Genomic DNA, 23178 nt, shown 5'->3' on the forward strand with positions numbered 1-23178 from the left:
GGGGTGAGAATGAAGCTTCTCAATATAAGTTTTTTATATTGCTTTAAACTTTAGCCATTTGGATGTGTTGCCTAAACAGTTAAAACACCAAGAAATAAAAGTTAAGTGAAAATGACAATATTCAAAAAAAGTCCTGTATACACAAAGAAAAAGAAAGGGGTTAGAGTAGATTTCTAGGCACCTTCATGTCTAGACTTTGATGAATTAATACATTGTTAATTATTTTTTAAAGCCTCACTAGTAAGTAATTTCATTTTAAAAATAATTTTATTTATTTATTTAGGCTGTCCTGGGTCTTTGCTGCTACATGTGGGCTTAGTTGTTCCACGGCATGTGGGATCTTCCTGGGCTATGGGGATTGAACCTGTGTTCCCTTCATTGGTAGGTGGATTCCTAGGGAAGTTCCCATTGTTAAACTTTTATTAACCTGGATCGAGTAATAATTCTAGAGATGAATAGAGGACAGAGTAATAATAATAAGAAACAAAACAAACCAAAATCAGAACATAAAATGTGAGGCCTGAAACTTTTAAGAGTTTTGCTTGGACTCATGCATGCTGTTAGTAAATCTAACCTCTGACCCCATGTTTAATCATATCTACCTTACACTTGAATATGTACATTTGCTTGTTGTTATTAGGTATGTGGGCAGACATAGTAAGGGCAAATATGAAATTTATAAAACATAGTTTACAGTGGGAAAACAATCTGGTTCTTAGGGAAACTTGTGTTCTTGCTTGAAATGAACAATCATATACCTTTGGGCAAATTGGTCTTTTCAGGCATCAGTTTCCTTGTCTATACCATAAAGAAATTGAACATGATCTCTTGAGTCACCACTAACTTTGTGGCACTATAAAGGTACACACACAGAATAAGCTGGATATTTATAATAAATGCATTTAGTAACATTTAAAATGAGTGACAAGGAAATTCAGGCAGAGAAGACAGAGGAAGACCACAGGGTTTTCAGAAACTATTCCATCTGAGAGCTCACTTCCCTTTTATAAATAGATGTTTGCTTTTAAGATTTCCAGACAAAAGTCATGCTCCCAGAGTTGAGAGTGTTTGAGATGTTAACCTCAATAATGGAGAGTGTGGATCAACACTTTCTGACAATTGATGCCCAAAGCCCCTGAGATGGAAGGAAAGGGGACATCTAGTGTATATGAGAGGAAATAGAATATCGAGGTGCCTTCGGTTCCCCGAGCAGGAGGGGGAAATAATCATTGCAGGAGGGAATGCAGTTTTCCTTGGTGGAAGAATCTGAAAGTTCAGGTCAAAGTCATGTTAGAGCAGCTGTGCTTATGTCACCTAATACAGTTTCCTCATGTTATAGGTTTTATAAAGGGGGAGGCCAGCCTAGGAAGCTTACATGGCATGGCTCAGTTTGTATTAGAGCAAGGCTAAGAATTAGTTTCATGATTGGAGTAGAAAGGGCACCTAAATGTGAGGATAAGGAACAGGCCAGGGATTTCCCTGGCAGTTCAGTGGTTAGGAATGCACACTTCCAGTGCAGGGGGCATGGGTTCGGACCCTGGTCAGGGAACTAAGATCCTACAAGTCATATGGCATAGCCAAAAACAAAAACAAAAAGAATCAGGCCATTCATTCATGGTGGTATTTCCCAGCTCCTAGTCCAGTTCCTGACAAATAGTAGATGCTTCATAAACATTGGTCACAGAACTCACCAGCTGACTGACTTGACTGAATGAATGTATGAGTGATATATTTCTACCTGTGTTCCCAGTGAACACTCTCCATTTCAGACAGAGGACTATTATTTCACTGGAGATAGTAGAGGGCTCACTCTACTTGCCAAGAGACACTTGACAGAGTAACACTGTTCTTCCTCTGAGTATTGCTTCCTCTTTGATGATGAGGACAGGGTAAATGTCAGTCTTCACAGGATGCGTGTGGTCTAGCATGAGAGAGAACTGGTATTTCCTTTGCTGTCATCATAGATGACAGTGTTAAGAGAGGAGTGATTGGTAGTCAAATGCCTGCTGTGCTGGGCCAGCAGTCTGGAGAGTGGCCACTGCTCCTGTGACTTGGGAGGAGAGACAGTTGCAGGAAATACTCAGTTTGATTGGGGAATTGAAACTGCAACCTAAACAGAGCCATTGTTTGACTTTCTTCTTCAGAACCCATGTTTTCACATCTTTTTTTTGACTGTGTCCTGCTCATGCTGCTACTGCTTACAAGTAAGTCTGGATTTTTGCCGTTGGATAGTGCAAGATAAAGTTGCAAGGATGGTCATTGTAATAAGCAAAAGTTTGGCAGCAATCTAAATGTCCACCAGCAGAGTAGTGGGTAAAGAAATTGTGATATATCCATGATACAAATAGAAAAGCTGATGAAACATAATGATATGAGATGTCTTTAAATCATAATGTTAATTGAAGAAAGCAAGGAGCATAAAAATGGATATATTGGACTTGTTTTTGTGTGTGTCACAGGGGAGTGGGAATACATGAATGCTTCTTTGGGAAAGGAAGCTGGAACATGGAAAAGAGCAGGGTATGGGAGAGTTGTCATATACTTTTTATACTGTTTGAATATGTGTTATATTAGTGTGTAGTTTATATAAAATTTAAACCTCAGAACAGCCATACATTAACTTCTTATTCAGCCAAGGGTTTTTTATTCATTATGTGACTGGTGCTTGGTTAAAAAAAAAAAGGAGAAAGAGTTTCGTGTTAGGATAACTGCCCTGAGTTTGTGAATAGACGACTAGCCTAGATGGGTGAGCTCTTTTCCTGGCTGACAGTGACCCGCTGCTGATTATCTGTTTCTATCAGCAGTGCCCTTCGATGTTCACAGGACCAGGCCACGATTCTCTCCTTGGGCACTGGTTCTCAAAGTGAGGTTCTAAGATGAACCATATCCTGAGCGTGTCCTGGGAACTTGTTAGAGATATAATTCTTGGGCCCCACCCGAGAACTGTTGAATGGGAAACTCTAGCAGTTGAGCCCAGCTCTCTCTGTTTGAACAAGGCTTTCTGGTGATTCTGGTGCCCCTTGAGTCTGAGAATCATTGCTATAGTGAACTGTTCTCCAAGCAGGACAGCAGCAGTGGTTTCCTCTTTATTCTGCAAAGCATTTCTTGCAGTTTTCTTGAAATGGACCAACCTCTTTCACTGTCCTCTTTTCCTCTTTATGCAGGTTCTTTGAAAGGGGCATATGTGTCTCAGGTGGGTCAGAATGCTGATCTGCCCTGCACCTACTCTCCAGCTACCACTGAGAATCTCGTGCCTGTGTGCTGGGGCAAGGGACCCTGCCCTGTGTTTGAATGTTACAGATTGGTGCTCAGGACTGATGGAAGGAACGTGACCTATCAGACATCCAGCAGATACCTACTAAAGAGGGATTTGCACAAAGGAGACGTGACCTTAACCATAAAGAATGTGACTTTAGCTGACAGTGGTACCTATTGCTGCCGGATCCAATTCCCAGGTCTAATGAATGATCAAAAATCAAACCTGGAGTTGATCATCAAACCGGGTGAGTAGACTTTTGCATACCTTCTTTCTGAATGAGATTTGCCTGTAGACCATATTAAATACACTGACTGATCTCACCTTTGGTCTTCCCAATTACAGCCCTCCAGTTGGGTCCCTAAGACCTAAAGTTTAACGGGTACAACCGTGTTTAATTCCCTCCATCTATTTTGAACCTCATGGCCATAGAATGAAGGAGAGTGCTAGATCAGTGGTCTGAGTACTTGACTGGTCATTGGAATCACCTGGGGAGCCTTTTGACTCCCACAGATGCTTGGGTTCCAGCCCTAAACCAGGGAAATCAGCATTTCTGAAGGTGGATGGAGCCTGAGCATGGGAGTTTTACAAAGTCTACTCCCAATGATTCTCCCCCATCTGTAGGCAGGATTGAGAACCACTGGACTCTGCATGTGTGGGGAAGAGGGGGCATGTATGCGTTCATGTTTTAATGCTTATAGAGTGTGTGCTTAGTGGTTGATGGAGCTAAGTTCAAATTTGACACTGCTTCTTACCAGCTGTGTAATCTTGGTCAAGTTATTTAAACTCTGTGACCTCTTCCTCTATAAAATATAATACTACCTACCCTAGAGGCCACTGGAAGGATTTTATGAGATGTTTTGTGGAAAGCATTTATTGTGCCTGTAAGTTTTATTATTAACAATTAGACTGTGATAATAATGATGTAACACAGCTCTGTCAGACATCCTGAGTGTCATATACTGTCAGCAAAGGTGTTCAGGTAGGTTTGGAAGTTTAGCATGTGTTTCTCTTCTATTGTTGTGTTTACAATTTTTTTCTGTTGCCACTTTTCTGCTGTCAGAGAAGCCTCATCCTTACGTTGGTTTCTGACTTTAGCCAAGGTCACCCCAGCTTGGACTCCATGGAGGGACATCACTACAGCCTTTCCAAAGATGCTCACCACAAAGGGACCTGTCTCAGGTAATTACATATGGTGTATAGGAGGAAACCTTTAGTTGGTTTCTGAGTTCAGAGGATTTAAAATATGGGGGAAATATGAGAAAATAGTTTGAGTGGAGGCACGAATATTTCTGTGCACCCAAGATAGTGACAGGGGTAAGGAAGGGGTGAAGGTAAATTTATGCTGGGAAAAAAGAGCCCCAAGCTAGGATTCTGAATTAGTCTTGAGTAGACCTCTACCTGAGCCAAAACCTTTCACTTCTGATAGCATCTTCTTCTTCTGTCTGAGGAATGAGTTCAGAGACTTGGATTTCACCACCCAATAATTCCTGACTCCTGAAAAAGATTTCTGATGAGCTTCGTATTTTGCCAAACAAGGGAAAAAAAGATTTCTATATTGACATCCCTGTTTTTTTTTTTTTTAAAAGAGGATACTCTTATATAAGTTTAATGAAAAACTCATTATGTTTCCTTATTATTTTCTGACTTATACTCCTGTACTGATGATGTTTTATCATGTATTGGCCCCAGTCCATGTTTGGGATAATTTGGATTAGGCTATTTCAAGAGTTCCTTCTAACTGGAATAAAGTCCATCATCTTCCTCAGATTCTGACCTTAGAAGGAGCAGCTAAATCCTTCAAGTATTTCAACAAGTATTTTTCACAGTGCTCTAGAAAGAAGATAAGGTTGACAGAGCAGACCTCAAGTCACATTGATCATGGAGGAGTCCTGGTCTCTCTAAACTCTCCAAAGCATAGTCTTTGATTCCGTAAAATGAGGTTGTTATTGTTGTTTAGTTGCTAAGTCATGTTTGACTCTTTTGCAACCACATGGACTGTAACCCATCAAGCTCCTGTCCATGAGATTTCCCAAGCAAGAATACTAGAGTGGGTTGCTGTTTCCTTCAAGGGAATCTTCCAGACCGAGGAACTAAACTCACGTATTCTGAATTGGCAGGTGGACTCTTTACCGCTGAGCAATCAGGAAAGCCCTAAAATTTAATAATAGGTAAATTCCAATCCTAATCTATTAAATCTCTCAGATTTAAATAAGGAAGTGTGTTTAAAGTGCTTAGCCCAGAGTCTGATCATGGTACATACTCAGTACATGTTAGTTATTGTCATTTTCAGTAAGATCTAGAGGCAGAATGAGGTTGCAATTAAGTACTAACTTCAGTGATGGGTTTCCCAGGTGACTCTGTGGGTAAAGAACCTGACTGAAATTCAGGAGACACAAGAGATAAAGGTTCAATCCCTGGGTCAGGAAGATCCCCTGAAGAAGGACATGGCAACCCACTTCAGTATTCTTGCCTGGAGAATCCCATGGACAGAGGAGCCCGGCAGGCTATGGTCCATACGGTTGCAGAGTTGGACAAGACTGAAACAACTGAGCAGAGCACAGCACTTCAGTGATAGGCAGAATGGGTTCTAATGTCAGCTTTTTGTGTTAGTTTTATAAACTCAGTTTTGTTGCTCAAACTCTGTGAGGCTCAATCTCCTTACCTCTATAATGAGGTTAATTTCCAGTGCCTATGTCATAAGACTATTGTAAAGATCGTTGTGACGGCATATGTAAAGCACTAAGCATAATTCATAATGCCCTGCCCAGAGAAAGCACTCAAATGTTAGTTATTTTAAATATTAATGTCAGTTCTCTAGAGGTTGAATCTTTTTGTTGGTTCTTTAGTCACTGGATACCAACTCATGCAGTTAGTAAGGAAGTTAAATATGGTGGAAACAGATGATCACCCAAATAGTGAGCTAATCAAATCATGCCAAGTGTTTATCATATGTCATTGTTATATTTTAAAGAATTCCACGACCGTAGACCTTGAAGGGAATGGTGGGAATCCCACTTACCCATCATGGGTTTCAGTGATCTTTACAACATCATGCCCAAGTGGACATTTGCTGTGTGACCACATACCTTCCCAAATAGAGAAGGGGCTTCCTCACAAGGCAGTGCACATTTTTTGAGGTGTCTATTCCATAACCAGAAGTGGCCTTCATTTCAGATTTTACTTGTTTGTTCCTTCCCTTTAGGGCAACAGAGTGGGGCCATCGTTTGTACCTGGGAATATAGGCAGAGTGCCTACAATCTCTGAGCTTTTCAAAGGCCTAAGAAAATACTTAAACAAAAAAAGGCAATGGCTCCAAACTACAGAAATAAAATGAAAAGTTGAAATTAATTAGTCTTTAATTACTTAATTAGTTAATTAATTAGTATTTAATGGTATGACTATAATATGTAACATTATACCAGTTAATTACCTGCAAGTCAACTTGTGTGTAGTTGTACACACCCTTTCTTTAATGTGGAATGTGGGTACATATAATATGCTTGCTATGAAGTGGAGAGGAGCCTTTACAAGTAAGAGTTCCAAGGGTCTTTGAGATTCCTAAACCAACTTTGAACATTAGACAAATGAAATCTCTCTTCCATCTGAAGAAGGCAGGACTGGATCACGGATGAATCCTTAGCTCTGGAAGTAGACTTGATTTGAATCTTGGGTTCTCCAGTTAATAGCTCTGATCTTGGACAAAATACCTCTCTGAGACTTCTTCATTTGAAAAATAGGAAAATAATAGTACTTTGCACACAGTGACTGCAGCCATGGAATTAAAAGATGCTTACTTCTTCAAAGAAAAATAATGACAGCTCTAGACAGTGTATTAAAAAGCAGAGACATACTTTGCTAACAAAGGTCTGTATAGTCAAAATGGTTTTTCCAGTAGTCATGTATGGATGTGAGAGTTGGACCATGCAGACGGCTGAGCACTGAAGACCTAACTGATGCTTTCGAACTGTAGTCTTGGAGAAGACTCTTGAGAATCCTTTGGACAGCAAGGAAATCAAACCAGTCAATCCTAAAGGAAATCAACCCTGCATTTTCATTGGACAACTGGTGCTGAAGCTGAAGCTCCAATACTTTGGCTACCTGAAGTGAAGAGCTGACTCATTGGAAAGACCCTGATGTTGGAAAATATTGAGGACAAGAGAAGGGGTTACAGAGGATGAGATGGTTGGATGGCGTCACTTACTCAATGAGTTTGAGCAATCTCACAGAGATAGTAAAGGACAGGGAAGCCTGACGTGCTGCAGTTTATGGGGTTGCAGAGTTGGACATGACTTAGTGACTGAACAAGAACAGCATTGTGGTGAAGGTGAAAAGATATTGTGCATGTAGAGTACTAAGCATTGTGTCAGGCACGTAAAACATGCTAGATGGTAAATGTTAAGTTTGTAAACTTTTAAGATCATTAACCTGCTCCACCAGTCTTGGGTCCTCTAGGAAATACACCGTAACTTCCTCCATACGTCCCACCCATCTTGGTTGATGTCAATCTATGTGAAAATAAGCTGTGATAACCCAGTAGTGCTCTAGTTTATTGATCATTTTCACTGTAAAATGAAGTTAAAAAAAAGTTAGAAGTCAGACAGTCTTATCATTTAAGCCAAGAAAAGTAATTATATGGAAGCAGAAACTAGATTTACACTAGAAAATATTGTATGTGTAGTTTACTTAGTAGTTCCACCAGTGTGGTTTTTAAATTCCTTTTTGTAATAGGAGCAAAGGTAAATGGGAGATAATGTCTTTCCTTTTCTTAAAAAATAAACAAAACTTTAGGCTGAGAATATGCTTTTATATTAAAATCAGAGTCTGTATGCCAGGAGTTTTGCATTAAAAGGCTTAGACTTTGAAGCTTGCAGAAAGTGACCATGGCATTTAGGAAGTTTCAGAGCCTCTGACTCAACCAGAAAAATGAGTTTGCATGCTTAATCTTCCCAAGGCTGATGATTTATTGGTTTTTAAAATGCATTGTTTATGAAATAAGGGCCTGCGCCCATCTTGTTGACTGTTCTGTCCTCTGTGCCTGGCATAGTGTGGGGATGTAATATATGTTCATTGAATGGATAAACAGATAAATAAATAAGTGCCTAAAAAGGAAAGAAAGTGAGCTGGGATCTGGGCAACATGATGAGCTTAGTAATCACAGGGCCGATGTGAGCATTGTTGGAGGCAGCATAGTTAAGAGTGTGTACTTTAAGGCCATGCAGACCTAAATTGGAAGGCCATTTCTGTTATTCGCTAAGCTGTATGACCTTGTGCAAATCATTTAGCTTCCTAATTCTCAGCTTCTTCCTCTGCGTAATGGGACAGATAGTCCCTACTTTAAGATAGTTGTTTTGAGTGCTAAATGAGATACTTCACTTGAAGAATTTAACACAATGCCTATTCATAGTAAATTATAGTTACAGTTATTATTATTTTAATTTTTTAGGGAATAAAATACCCTCTCTCTTAATGAGTAGATGTTAAATGGTTTTGAGAAAATCAACTTCCCTTACCTTTCAGAGTCTAATCATGCCACATCTTTATTTGTTGATGGACATGTATATAATGGAATATTACTTAGTTATAAAAATGAAATAATGCCATTTGCAGCAACATGGGTGGACTTTGAGACTATCATACTAAGTGAAGTAAGCCAGGCAGAGAAAGGCAAATGTCATATCATATTGCTTATATGTGGAATCTAAAAAAGATTGTACATATGAACTTACTTACAAAACAGAAATAGACTCATAGACATAGGAAACAAACTGATGGCTACCAAAAGGGAAAAGGGTGAAGGAGGGATAAATTAGCAGTTTGGAATTAACATATAAGAGGCATCCCAGTTGGCCCTAACGATAAAGAATCCACCTGCTAATGCATGAGATGCAAGAGATGGGGTCCAATCCCTGGATCAGGAAGATCCCCTGGAGTAAGAAATGACAACCCACTCTGGTCTTCTTGCCTGGAAAAGTTCCATGAACAGAGAAGCCTGGCAGGCTACAGTCCATGGGGTCTCAAAGAGTTGAACATGATTGAGCGACTGAGCACACAGATATATAAAATAGATAGCCAACAAAGATCTACTTTATAGCACAGGGAACTATACTCAATAAGTTGTAATAACCTGTAAGGGAAAAGAATCTGAAAAAGATTATATATATTCTGAATCACTTTACTGTATACCTGAAACTAACACAACATTGTAAATCAACTATATTTCAATTAAAAAATGAACAAAATAAATATTAAAGAGCAGTCATTTGATCTAAAAAAAGTCTAATTATAATGCCTGCTTGTGTATTGTCAATTTTGCAGACTGTTTTAGGTCCTACGAACACAACAAACCACGTATTCAAAATATGTCTTCCCAGAAGAAGTCTCCATTTCGTAGAACATAGGTAGTTTGGTTTGTTATCTGGGTGAGAAAACGTCATCCTAGAGTTGATTTGTAACTGTTGAATAAATTCTGTTGGTTTCTCAGTTGATTTTTGTGGAGTATGAAGTAGAATTAATTTCAAATAGAATTATAGGCAGCTTAAAAAAAAAAAAAACCTCATATAAAAGAGAGTTCCTAACTGTTTTGGCTATTTTTCTTCTTTGTGGTAGAGACACAGACACTGGAGGCCCTCCATGATAAAAATCAGACAGTAAGTAACTGTGTGTGAGCTGAGCTCGTGCTCAACTCAAAGGAAAAAAGCATGGCTTTAGACTTCCTTCCTGTCCACTCTTTCCTTGGGGAAAAATACCTAATCTCCCTTGGCTTTGGGTTCCTTGACTATAACATGTTGCTGATAACAATTGAAACTGCAGAGGCCTGTTGTAAGGATGGAATGAGATGATGCATATAAAAGTGCCTGGCACATAGTAGGTGCTGGAAAACCAAAAGGAAGAAGCACTAGCATTTTGTTCTTATCCTGAAATTTCGTAACTATATACCACTGTGGCGGGTTCAGACACCCTGCATCTCCTGAGAGTAGTGTTTTTCCTTGTTAACATTTCTACCCTAATGAGAAAGATAGTTTGTTTGTTTAAATTTATTTATTTATTACAAGTCACCAGTCAGGAATATTCTAAGGTAAGAACTTACATATCTAACCAAAAACAAAGCAGTATTTCAATCAACCACCATTTTAATGTCTCCCACCTTCTCAGAATGGAAGGGAAAACCACTAGAAAACAATCTGATAGCAGTGACTGGGAAATTGTTTGAGGATATACCCGGGAGTCTGCATTCATTTGACTCAGTCTGATTCACTCTCAAGTATTTTGTGTTTGTCCTGTGGTCTTTGCAATCCAGGACTGCCTTTTAAATACATCTTTGTGCCACACTGCTTAGGGCACATTTGCACAGTGCACTTGCAGTAAATGTGTGTTGAATAAATGGAGGACTTAATTACTTAATGTTGTTTTAAAAGTGTTCACTGTTACTATTTTTAAAGGGGGAACATGAACTGAAATTTTAGAAGCAGGATGTAGAGCAATAGCAATAAAAGCTACCACTGACTGAACATTTATCCTGTACCAGGCTCTTGCCAAGTGTTTTCTGTTTTTTGTCACTTAATTTTCTCAATAACTTTACAAGATGACTCTGCTCTTTGGTGACAGAACTGGGATTTGAACCCAAGACTGTCAGGCTGCAAATTCCTAGCTTTTAAATCACTATCTTTCTGTGGAAATTGGGGTTTCATGGTACAACAGAAAATTTAGACCTCTCTGAAACTCCCTCCGGAAACACGAGGGAATCTTATATAAGTAGGGTTCCACTTTAATGTTCATTTTTTGTTGGGGAAATTGGGATTCCATTGACTAAGGCTACTTCTCCACCCACAGCACAGACAAGCATATCTTATTCTCTTGCTAAGTCCAAAACTTCAGCTAATCTCTTTCTTTGGGTGCTTTGAAGCTTGTCTAGAAGGGGACAGATCATGAGTCATTTCAAGGTCCCTGCATTCCTGGGACACTGTGAAAGGGCTGGTCTGATGCATAAGTCGTGAGATTACCTGGGCAGACAATGGGTTTCTGGCCATTTGCTGTAATTCTGTTTGCGTTTCCACAGGAAATATCCACACTGGCTACTGAGTTACAAGACATGGGTGCCACTACCAGAACAGGCCTCTACATAGGAGCAGGAGTCTCTGCTGGGCTGGCTCTGATTCTTATCTCCGGTGGTTTAATTCTCAAATGTAAGTCATTTGATGGTGCTTCTCTCTCCCTCTGATAAGGAACTGTTAATATAAGAACCAACCCAAACCTAGACATTATAATTATAAGGTTATATTGATTAGAATGAATACTCTTTAGTCCTTTCAAATCACAGGATTAATAATAGCTTGTTTTTGTTTAGTGCTTACCATGTAACACACTTGTTTTTATATTTATCGTTGTCACCATCTTATAAGGTAGGTAGTACTGTTATCCCCATTTTTTATAGCAGAGAAGAGTAACACTTAGAGATGGTAAACTTTCAAGGTTTTCTCAAGGTTTCAGAATCAGTAAATGGCAAAGCTGGAATTTAGATTCAGGCAGATTAGATTCTAATCTAATTAGATTAGATTTTGATTATAGTACCTATTTTCTTATTTTGTAAAGAACATAAATATTTTAAATTCATGAATCAGCAATCTATTCCTTCTAAGCATTTTCTATCTTATTTATCTCTTAGGTGTGGTTCTTTAAAGAGGGGTAGCAGGTTCCTTTAACACTGGGTCATGGTCAAGGTTGCAGCTTTTGTTATTTTCCTCCATTGCGGCACTCAGCAAATGTTTTACTTCTAAGTTGCTTATGTTTATTAAAAAAATAAGTATAATTTATATGCGATAAACTGTATATGTAAAATGTGTTCAGTTTAATGAATTTTTGTAGATGATTTCACTCAGGAAACCATCACCACAATCAATGACCAAACACTTCCATCACTCCAAAAGCCTCATGTACTTTAATAATTGTGATATATTCTCTTCTCTTTGGGGCAGAGGCCAAGACCTTATACCTCTATTATTTTAGTAGCCTTTCTTATTCATCTGTAAACATCAACTGTGTGTAGGATTACAAACCATTTCGAAACTTCCCAGGACTGAAGTGGTGGTGGGGGGGAGGTCCGAATAAGTGGGTTTTCAGTGCTAAAACTAGGACAGTCCAGGGAAAACTGGGATGAGCTGCTCATCCTGTGTGGCTTAAAGCTTTCAAGTGCTTTATGTGCATTAAATCCTCATAATTACCCTGTTGAAAAAGGTACCAATATTATTCTCATTTACCAATTGGAGAGTCATCGTGTTGAAAGGTTAAGTAACTTTTAGTCCAATGTGACACTGTTAAGTGATAGAGGATTTGAAACCAGGGCTATTCTGCTTACCTTTTTGTTATTCTGATAAATGAATTGTTCAGAAGAAGAAGCTACTCACTCCCACTTACCTGAGTTTATGGAGAGGTAGCAGTGGAGTTTGGGAATTGACCACATGAATATGGAGTCTACAGGTTGACAAGGAGCAATGATAGCACCCACATTTTGAGTTCTGCCAAGGCCTGGATATTAGGGACCACTATGGTTTGTGAAAAAGGGTGTGGAAAGAGGTTGAGGAGGAGTGGGAGAAGTCATGTTTTATACACACATATGATTACTGCCAAAACTGCAAACATGACTACTTAGAAGAATAGATGGGAAAGTTGTGTACAGTTTGCAGTCTTTTCCCTAGAACCTGCTAGAGAAAATCACACAACGAGGGTGACAGGTTTTTAATCATGCCATCAAAGCCATAAATTGGCACTCAGAAGTGTGCAGCAACCTTGTATCTTCCTAGTGCAGTGTCTGAGATGAGCATCACATATTTCACTGCTGCTCAAGCCTCCCTCCCTTCTCACTGCACTGACTGAGTATTAAAAGCCTGTTTCAACTACTTTGCCATAGCCATGACTTCCTTCTTCCTTTGATCGCTTTCTCCAGAATCGTCTCTTTCTCCATTCCTATTTATGCTTTTTCTATTAGCATAAAAATAAGATCTAGTTCACACATTTCTCTCCAGCTACTCCCGTTTCTCTCCTCTCCTTCACAGGCATATTTCAGATGAGTTATTCCTACATTTCATTCCTCTGTACTCTTCAAACACCCCCAGCCCCATTTAGCTTATACACCTGAATTGCCATGGAAGTAGCTTTAGTTCAAGCTCAGTGATCTCCATTTTGACAAACCCAGTAGATGCCTCTGTCTTCATTGCAGTACATCCATCTTTCAGTAATATTCAACTAAGTTGACCCTCAGTCATTCCAAAAAAGTCTTCCTTCTCTTGACTTCTGAAACACCACTCTCATCTGACCACTCCTTTTCAGTCATTTTTATTATTTTCTCTTCTTAAGCGTGTTCTTTAGGTGTTTAGATTCCCCAAAGCTGGTGTTTTTCATACCTCCTGGATGATGATAACCAATATTTCCATAGACTTCAATGTCATCCTTACTTTCTGTCTTTAGCACTCAAGGGTGTTGGTACTGACTGTCCAGCTGTTCAGGTGTTATCTCCACTTGCTTGTCTCCCACCTTACCGTGTCCAAAAAGGAGCTCTAGAGACTATATTCCACCTTTTAAAACCCTACCCCACCTTGCTGGGTCTTCATCCTAGTGTTTCACTACCATCCAACTGGTTGCCTGAGCTAGAAGCCATCCTTGAATTCTCTCCTTCTTCACTCCCTACACACAATCCCAACTACACACAATCCAGCTTCACTTCCTGCACTTTTCCCAAAACATATCTAAAATCCATTCATGATTCTGTGCCTCTCTGTCACTACCTTATTCTGAGGCAGCTCATGCCTTACCTGCTCTTTCTTTCATACCTCCTTTTAGTTCATTTTCCACATAGCAATAAAGTGATTTTCTTGAGACCCAGTTATATCATATTTCTGGCCTTCAATTATTTCTTATGTCTTAGGATAAAACCCAAGCTCCTGATTATGACTTCTAGGGTCCTATAGTATCTAGCCCAGGCTCCACTTCAGATCTTATCTTGTGCCACTCTTTTATTCCAGTCATGCTTTCAGTTTCAGCCACTTATCACCATCTTTACCAGGGCTTTACTCAATCCAGAATGCTCACCCTGGTTCTTCATTTGCTGACTCATTCTCTTCTTTCAGAACTGAGCTTAAAGATCATCTTAGTTGTATGTATCTGTTCATTCCATACTCCTAATTTATGTCTCCTCCCCTCTCCCCTTTGGCAACCATAAGTTTGTTTTCTATGTCTGTGAGTCTGTTTCTGTTTTATAAATAAAGGTATTTGTAATGTTTTTATCTTTCACATATAAATGATACAATATTTGTCTTTCTCTGTCTTATTTCACTCAGTATGATAATCTCTAGGTTAATCTATTTTGCTGTAGTACTTTTCTTTCTGTCCCATCAGAGTTTGAAATTATTTTATTTTTTCTATTTACTTTTTTTTCTTAAATGCCTCCCCGCTGGAAGACAAGCTTAATGATGTCAGGGCTCATAATTCATTTTTTGTGTTCCTGGTGCTTAGCATACTACCAGATATGTAGTAGGAATTCCCTATATTTGTTAAATATGAAAATACATCTTTATTACTTTCTACCACAGTTTATGTAATAAACCAAGACACACATCAGTGGTTTGATGTAATTCGATCTTAACTGGTAGACCAGATTTCCCTAAACTATCTTTGCCTCCAGTTAGCCCGTTTTGTTTTTTATCTCATTTATTTTATTAAAGCATTTTAAATGGACTTTTCTTTGCCTTTCTACTTAGGGTATTCTGACAGGAAAGAGAAGATACAAAATTCAAGGTAAGAATCATGAGTAGGGTAGGAGAAGGTGGGGATTTTGGGTGACCCTTCAGCTGATTGAGCACCTACTCGACCCAGGCTCTAGGAGACCGTTGGTTACAGAAGTGAACGATAAGCTCAGTGTCTACTCTCAGAGCTTTTCATAACCCAGCCTGTTTCTCCTGAACTCTGATTGCCTGGTAGAATCACCTAGGGCACTTAAACATATTTGTCTACCCCAGAGCAAATGAGTAGAATCTTTGGGGATGAGGTCTCATCATAGTGAAAAAGTGAAAGAGTTAGTTGCTCAGTTGTGTCCGACTCTTTGTGACCCCATGAACTGTAGCCCGCCAGGCTCCTCTGTCCATGGGATTCTCCAGGAAGGAATACTGGCATGGGTGGCCATTCCCTTCTCCAGGGGATCTTTCTGACTCGGGTCTGTTGCATTGCAGGTGGATTCTTTACTATCTTAGCCACCAGGGAAGCCCTTATTCTTATAAAAAGTTTCTAGGTAATTGTAATGTACAAACAGAGTTGAAAACTGCTTGCCTGTCATATTGCAGAATTAGTCTCCATTCCTAATTCCACTACACTACACACACACAAAGCTTATATAACTTTTACTGGGTTTCTGTGACCTTTGGGACATGGGCAGAATGAAATATATTTTAAGAAAAAAATGATTCTGTCCACTGAATACTATCTGAACTGCTAGTAATTTTAGACTAAGTCTGGGTGGTGCTAGTGGTGAAGAACCTGCCTGCCAGTGCAGGAGACATAAGAGATGCAGGTTCACTGCGGGTCGGGAAGATCCCCTGGAAGAGGGCATGGCTTGGTGCTAACTCTTCAGCAAAGCCCATTCTCTCAACTCTATTACATGATGTCCAGAAAATGCTTAACTCAACTGCTATACTTTATTTCCACAGCCTCATCACTTTGGCCAACCTTTCTCCTTCAGGGTTGGCAAATACAGCAGCAGAGGGGATGCACCCAGAGGAAAACATCTATATCATTGAGGAAAACGTATATGAAGTGGAGGATCCCTACGAGTATTACTGCTCCGTCAATGGTGGGCAGCAATCCTAACAACCTCTGGGCTGCTGTCACCTTTCAACACCACCAGATTCAACCACTTCATTTTGGGGCTTGGTGTTGTCTTCTTTGAAAACATGAGATGGCTCAGCTGACTGATTTGAGAAATTCCGTCCTTGGCCACCGAGCAGAGTTTTTCCATATTTTAAAGATAACTAGCTCACTCGAGGATTGAGCTGGGACCTTTGAGGTAATACACAGGCACTACATTGCCTCTGCGTTCCATCCACCCAACTCAGAGACTGCTAACTGGGACACTAGCGCTCAAGTGGGCTTTTATAGAGAGTAAGAATTCTTAATATGGGATCTCAGGAATTCTAGATATTCGATTACACAGGGGAAATTACGTGCTGAGATATATGTGTGTCTTTTTCAATACAGGAAGTTTAAAGGGGTCACTGATTCTCAAAGAGCTCCATGATACACAGAACAGGTTAGGAAACTACTGGGGTAGGACTAGATGGTCTTGAATCCATAAAAGCCTCAAAGTTTATACTTCTTTGAATGTTGACTCTGCAACAGTAAGTGCCAATGCCCAGCTCTCCTTGGCCTCAGTTAAGATGATGGCCCAGCAAGGCCTGTGGTGTGGCAGATGCTCCTGGAGAAAAAGGAAGTACACTCAGTGTGTGTTGACCAGTTTTGCTTGGGGTGTACTCAAAGGGAAAGATCTCTAACCAACTTCTCCATTCATGGAAAGAAATGGAGCAGTGTTTTTCATAAAAGAAGAAGCAGTGACTGGGACACAAATTCTGTCCCCTGGTGGAAAGTAGGTGAAGGTCTCTAGCTGTCTTTATTTTTCAGAGTCAGATCCCTTCGTGCCTCGACAATGGTCCTTAAGCTTCAGTGCCAAGATGGTGAAGAGTAGGTCCATCTTGCCTGTTTTTTTCCTCCCCAGTTATGGCACAACTCTGACACATAAATAGAGATTTACTTAATATCTTTGGAGTGAAAAAATTAAACAAGCAGAAAGGTAAATTTCTGGAAAAACTTTTCCATTGGAGAGTTCAGATAGAGCTCTGTACCTTCACCTTGTGGGGAACTCAGAAATACTCTTAATCCTGTGTTTCTGGTCTTGTCTAGCTCTTAGTTTCTCAGCATCTTCTTCCAGCTCAGGCCCTGGAAGTGTATTACTCTGCTGTCTTCTTTCTCCTTTCTGCTGGATGAACCAACAGTAGAGACCTGCCTGACACGGCCTTCTCCGGGTGATGACTAAAGTGCTACTGTGTTGCATGCAGGAGTTGTTGGTCACTGAGGATGCAGGCAGCTGGTCTGTTACACAGTTCAGGCTGCATCTAGACAGGATTGGGAAGCATTGGTTTTCTACTGGAGATTTGAAAGGGAGATCATTTTGCAGAGTTCCAGGCAGTGGCTTTTAAACTAATTGAAAAATTAATCTGAAGTGTTTTTAATTTATGAAATTCTAAAGGGAAGAGGTTTCAAACACGTTTAAACCAGGTCAGTGATTGCCCCACAAAAGGGATTCTTATCCTAAAAAAATCTTTAAATAGGATATATATATATAAGAACAACTATTGTAACAGTGTTTGTGAGAGACTTTTTCCATGAATTGGGGAATAGCTGGTTAGGTGGTATTGCTAACACACTGGAACAGCTAAAAAAATAAAATTAGGTGGTTTCATCATTGAGTTGTTTTGCCAGTTCAACAGATACTAAGTGCTTACCTTGTGCCAGGTACTGTGGTGCTGATATCACAGAGACCAAATAGACACATCCCTGACCTCATGGAACTTCTCACTGATCTGACAGGAAGGAGGATTTCATTCATTCATTCAGTGAACATTTTTTGGCACCTACTTTGTGCCAAACAGTGTTTTAGTTCCTAGAAATATAGCAGTGAAGGAAACAGACAAAATCCCTAGTCTCAGAGAGCTTGTGTTACTTTTCAAAGGAGAAGTCTATGTTGCTAATAAAAAAAAAAGGTTCTAGAATAGTATAATTTTCTTATTGTACTGTAAAATATTCCAGAAGCATATTCTAAATATAGTTATTTCACAGGGACAAATAGTGAAAAGAGTTTCACTTTTTCCTTTTTATGTGTTTCTATAACTGTTTTAATCATTTTTCCATATTTTTGTAATAAAAAAATTGATTTAAGTATGATCGCAATGTTTTCTTGTCCACCCTCCTTGTCATAGAGAGAAATGAAGACTTTGGATAAGTTCAGGGTCACAGCCAGTGGCAGTGTGTAGCATCACTCTAGATGTGTCAAGAGTGGTTCCAGCAGGGATTGGGACCCTGGTTTTCAGGGTAGGATCAACTCTGTATCAGTGATTTGTAATGAGGAAGATGGCAGAAAGATAACAAACTATCAAGGAACCCCCAAAGTGTCTGGGTGATGACAAGTGGTAACTTAATTAAAAACAACAGAAAGATTGGATGTGTTAGAAGTGCCTTAGAAATTTTCCTAGATCTCTGCCATAGACACCCACAGGGCCCGAAGAGGCTCCCTGATCTTTTCAGACTGAAAATTTAAGATCTTGCCACGTTTTATCTGCCTGTCACTTTTAGTGTTAGAATTCCCAAGGCAGAAATTCCAAGTGGTTTGACTTGTCATTCATTTATTTGGGAACATCCCCTTATGCTTACTCCCATTTAAATTTGATTTTCCCATAAGTTTGCATTTTTTTAACTGAATACAAATTAATTTTGTCCCCAGATTTCTATTGAGAAAGTCTTTCCAGAGGTAAGTAGAGATGCCCTAGATCTGTAATTTTAAAGATTTTCATCATTCTTTTCTGGAACGCAGCTGGAAAGTAGAAAAGGAGAGAGACAGCTGGGACACTGGGTTGGAGAGTTCTCAAGCTTAAGGGAGCTCAGATTTTAGCCAGTTTTCAGTGGAAAAGCTGTGTAGCAGAGAATGCGTTAGAAATGTGACTTTCAAGATTCTAGATCCTCTACATCTTTTTTTCAGTTGTATTGCCTGTAATTATAAAGGTCACTCATTTACATAGTAGCAGTTTTCTTTCGTAATTCTTAGTCAAGCTCCTTCTGCTTATGGTGTGACTCTTTTTCCAGAGAAAGTAGTGATGTTTAAAAAAATTATTTAAGTTTTGCAGGTGTGGTTGTGGTGGTAGAATGTCTGTTTAAATATCCACATTATTTTTAATATAATTTTTTTGTGGGTGGGTCACCTTTGGAAAATATTTTGTTACAGCTTTATAGTCTATACTTAACAACATGCCTTATGACAATCTGACATGTTGTCTTTTGTGATGTCTACATTTCATGCCTTTTAAACCTACTTCATAAAATAAAAGTATTTTATACTCCAATGCAGTGTTTAAATTTATCTTCATTTGGCCAGTTCTGAAATAACCATATACCTATATATCTATATCAAATCTGTTTTAAATTTTGTTATCCAGTTTTACCTGCCATTCCTACTCATTTGCATGCTGAGTTTAGTTCTTGTTCTAGAAACGTTTAAGTATAAAGTAACACCTGTATAAATATAGGTGAAGGTTTTTATACTAATAATATTGATTTTTGATTCATTTTTAAAATCTCAAAGTTCATGATGAGATCTTAGCAAAAATCTTTTGACCTTAGTGTTCATTTAGTCTGAGGGCTGAAGCAAAGGAGCTGATGAGGGAGCAAGGAGCAAGTGAAGGGGCTTTGAAAACTTCTAGCTGCTCAGGCCTCAGTGAATTCCTTGGAGAGGTGGCACCTTTCCTGTTCTCTGAGCAAGCCTCCTACTCCAGCAAAAATTCCTGGTACCTAAGCAGCAGCCTGGTACCTAGTCACCAAAGGAGAAGGGAGTTTTCTGAACTGATGGAATTTCAGGTGGGAGCTAAGGAATATGATATTTAGTAATCCTAGCTGCCTTGTTTCAAGCAAAGCTGTTTACAAGGAACTGTGGGTAGGTGAGTTACTTTACAGTAAGTACTTTGAGACTCCAAGTAAGAATCTCTAAGCAGAAGATACGTCTTGTTAGAGTGCTTGTTTCCCTCATATTTTTTTTTTTTAGGTTTTTACTTTGAAATAATTTGAGATTTGCAGAAAAATTGTAATGATAGTACAGAATTCCTGTATTCAGCAGATTTTTGCTTTTTGTTTTTTTGGTTACCAGCTTACATAACCATGGTACCATTTGTGAAAAGTAAGGAATTAAGACTGACCCATAATATTGACTAAACTATAAAGTTTGCTTGGATTCCTACTGTGATTTTTAAAATTTTAAATTAAGTGCTTTCTGAAAGTAATTAAAAGTGGAAATGCCTATTTCCTGTCCTCTCCATCAAAAATTTTCCCCAGTCCTACTCCCCAGGAACAGTCCTAGGTCAGCACTGTCCAGTAGAAATGCAGTGGTGTTTTTTTTTTTTTTTTTTTTTTTTCCGTTAATTATAGGTCTTCACAGTTCAGTGAGTATTTTCCATTTAGAGGACATCTGCATTCTGACCAGTTACTTTTTAAGTGCTCAATAGCCACATGTGGATAGTGGCTCTAGATTTACCAAAGTTCTGGGCTATTCTCTTATTTTCTGTCTCTCTCACTCATATACACACACGGTAACCTAATTTTTTCCATTACTTACAGAAGCTCATTCCCTGTGAGAATGGGACAGCAGCCTTTACTTAGCTATGTAGTATTACATAGAACAAATGTGCTTAATCTATTAAATCACTTCCCCACACATAGATGTTTAGTGTTTTTTTTTTTTCTTCTGCATTTCAAATATACCAAAACCTATGTGCATTTGTATACTTCCAACATTTATGATTGTGGACATAGAATTGTTGTGTCAAAGGATGTGATTGTATTTTAAGTATCATGACAATAGAGCAGTAGTATATTTTTAAAGAAATATACCATTCAGTATATTACTAAATGTATGTTTTTTTCTCAAGGCAGTCATTTTAGAAAGCAATTTATTTCAATAGTGTTCCTTTCACTCAAAATAATTCATTTTTGATTTTTGACATTTGAAGTTTTGAAATTTTAAAATGTCAACATTCTTTAGCAACATAGGTAGTTACCAAACAGAAGGTTCTGTTGTCAGTGTGGTAAGTCCCAATGCTCACTGCAAATGCAGTGCCTTGACAAAACTTTTGACAACTCTCAGCATACATTTTGAATAACTTCTGCTAGGACAGGAGTTCAACTGGTGCCCGAGTCTTGCTGTGGGCTTGGTTTGGAAGAGTACTGAGTCCTTCAGAAAATTCCCTTAACCTTATCTGATGAAAGCCCAGTGCTATCATGTATTTTTGTTTTCTGATCCACCCATCTTCCCTAAAATGGATGCAGAGGAAATGACTTACAATCATGTGATAATGCAGCAAGGCACATAGCTAAAAGTGAAATTTTTATCCCCAAACAAATTTCTGATGTCAGTGTTTTTAAGTAGAAAACATTGTTTTGATTTTGGGGAGGAAGAAAAAGAACACATCATCTCATAATTTGGGGAGATGTTCTGTTTTACACTAGGCAGTGCCCTCTAGCTGTGTGAACAGGAGCTCACTTAGCTCACATTCCATTTTCTGACATCCTCTCACTCACAACTTCAAAAACTGGAACATCTATGGACATGGCATTATATGTGAGAGAGGTATATAAATTATATTGGGGCACAATGTAACTTGACACCTTTATTTTAATTGAAGGACAGTTGATTTACAGTATTATGTTAGTTTCAGGTTTATAGCAAAATGATTCACATGTGTGTGTGTGGATGTATTTCAGATTATTTTCCATTATAGTTTATTGTAAGATAATGAATATAGTTCCCTATAGTGTGAAATGTAAGTCACTGAGTCTTGTCTGCCTCTTTGCAGCTCCATGGACTGTGGCCTGACAGGCTCTTCTGTCCATGGGAAGAATACTGAGAGTGGGTAGCCATTCCCTTCTCCAGGGAATCTTCCCAAGGCAGGTATCTGCCCTGGCTCTCTTGCTTGCAGGTGAATTCTTTACCATCTGAGTTACCAGTTCCCTATGCTATACAGTAAATCTTTGTTGCCTGTCTATTTTATGTATAGTAGTGTGTATCTGTTAAACACACACACACACTACTATAAAAACAAAAGAGTCTGAAATGCAGTATTTGGACGCAATCTCAAAAATGATAGAATGATTTCTGTTTTCAAGTCAAACCATTCAATATCACAGTAATCCAAGCTTATGCCCCAACCAGAAACGCTGAAGAAGCTGAAGTTGAATGGTTCTATGAAGACCTACAAGACCTTTTAGTACTAACACCCAAAAAAGATGTCCTTTTCATTATAGGGGACTAGAATGCAAAAGTAGGAAGTCAGGAAACACCTGGAGTAACAGGCAAATTTGGCCTTGGAGTACGGAATGAGGCAGGGCAAAGGCTAATAGAGTTTTGCCAAGAGAACACACTGGTCATAGCAAACACCATCTTCCAAGAACACAAGAGAAGACTCTACCCATGGACGTCACCAGATGGTCAACACTGAAATCAGATTGATTATATTCTTTGCAGCCGAAGATGGAGAAACTCTATACAGTCAGCAAAAACAAGACTGGGAGCTGACTGTGGCTCAGATCACGAACTCCTTATTGTCAAATTCAGACTTAAATTGAAGAAAGTGAAGAGAACCACTAGATTATTCAAGTATGACCTAAGTCAAATCCCTTATGATATACAGTGGAAGTGAGAAATAGATTTAAGGGACTAGATATGATAGAATGCCTGATGAACTATGGATGGAGGTTCATGACATTGTACAGGAGACAGGGATCAAGACCATCCCCATGGAAAAGAAATGCAAAAAAGCAAAAAAGTTGTCTGAGGAGGCCTTACAAATAGCTGTGAAAAGAAGACAAGTGAAAAGCAAAGGAGAAAAGGAAAGATATAAGCATCTGAATGCAGAGTTCCAAAGAATAGCAAGAAGATATAAGAAAGCCTTCTTCAGCGATCAATGCAAAGAAGTAGAGGAATACAACAGAATGGAAAAGACTAGAGATCTCTTCCCAAGAAGGCAATGGCACCCCTCTCCAGTACTCTTGCTTGGAAAATCCAATGGATGGAGGAGCCTGGTGGGCTGCAGTCCATGTGGTCTCTAAGAGTTGGGCACGACTGA

At 39.0% G+C, this 23178-nt stretch overlaps 1 protein-coding gene across 1 annotated transcript; it reads left to right on the forward strand.

Moving 5' to 3' along the window:
- HAVCR2 (hepatitis A virus cellular receptor 2) lies at nt 1948–19403 on the forward strand. The gene is made up of 7 exons (XM_005683223.3): nt 1948–2204; nt 3165–3503; nt 4355–4438; nt 9866–9906; nt 11316–11442; nt 15010–15046; nt 15952–19403. The coding sequence occupies exons 1-7, from the start codon at nt 2150–2152 to the stop codon at nt 16109–16111; spliced, it is 843 nt and encodes a 280-aa protein (XP_005683280.2). The 5' UTR covers nt 1948–2149; the 3' UTR covers nt 16112–19403.

This window comes from Capra hircus, chromosome 7 (genome assembly GCF_001704415.2).
Source record: "Capra hircus breed San Clemente chromosome 7, ASM170441v1, whole genome shotgun sequence".
Classification (NCBI taxonomy): domain Eukaryota; kingdom Metazoa; phylum Chordata; class Mammalia; order Artiodactyla; family Bovidae; genus Capra; species Capra hircus.

Coding starts and splice junctions, on each gene's coding strand:
- HAVCR2 (XM_005683223.3), top strand. CDS start 2,150: ATGTTTTCACATCTTTTTTTTGACTGTGTCCTGCTCATGCTGCTACTG. Junction 9,907..11,315: donor TCCATGATAAAAATCAGACA/GTAAGTAACTGT, acceptor GCGTTTCCACAG/GAAATATCCACACTGGCTAC. Junction 11,443..15,009: donor CGGTGGTTTAATTCTCAAAT/GTAAGTCATTTG, acceptor CTTTCTACTTAG/GGTATTCTGACAGGAAAGAG.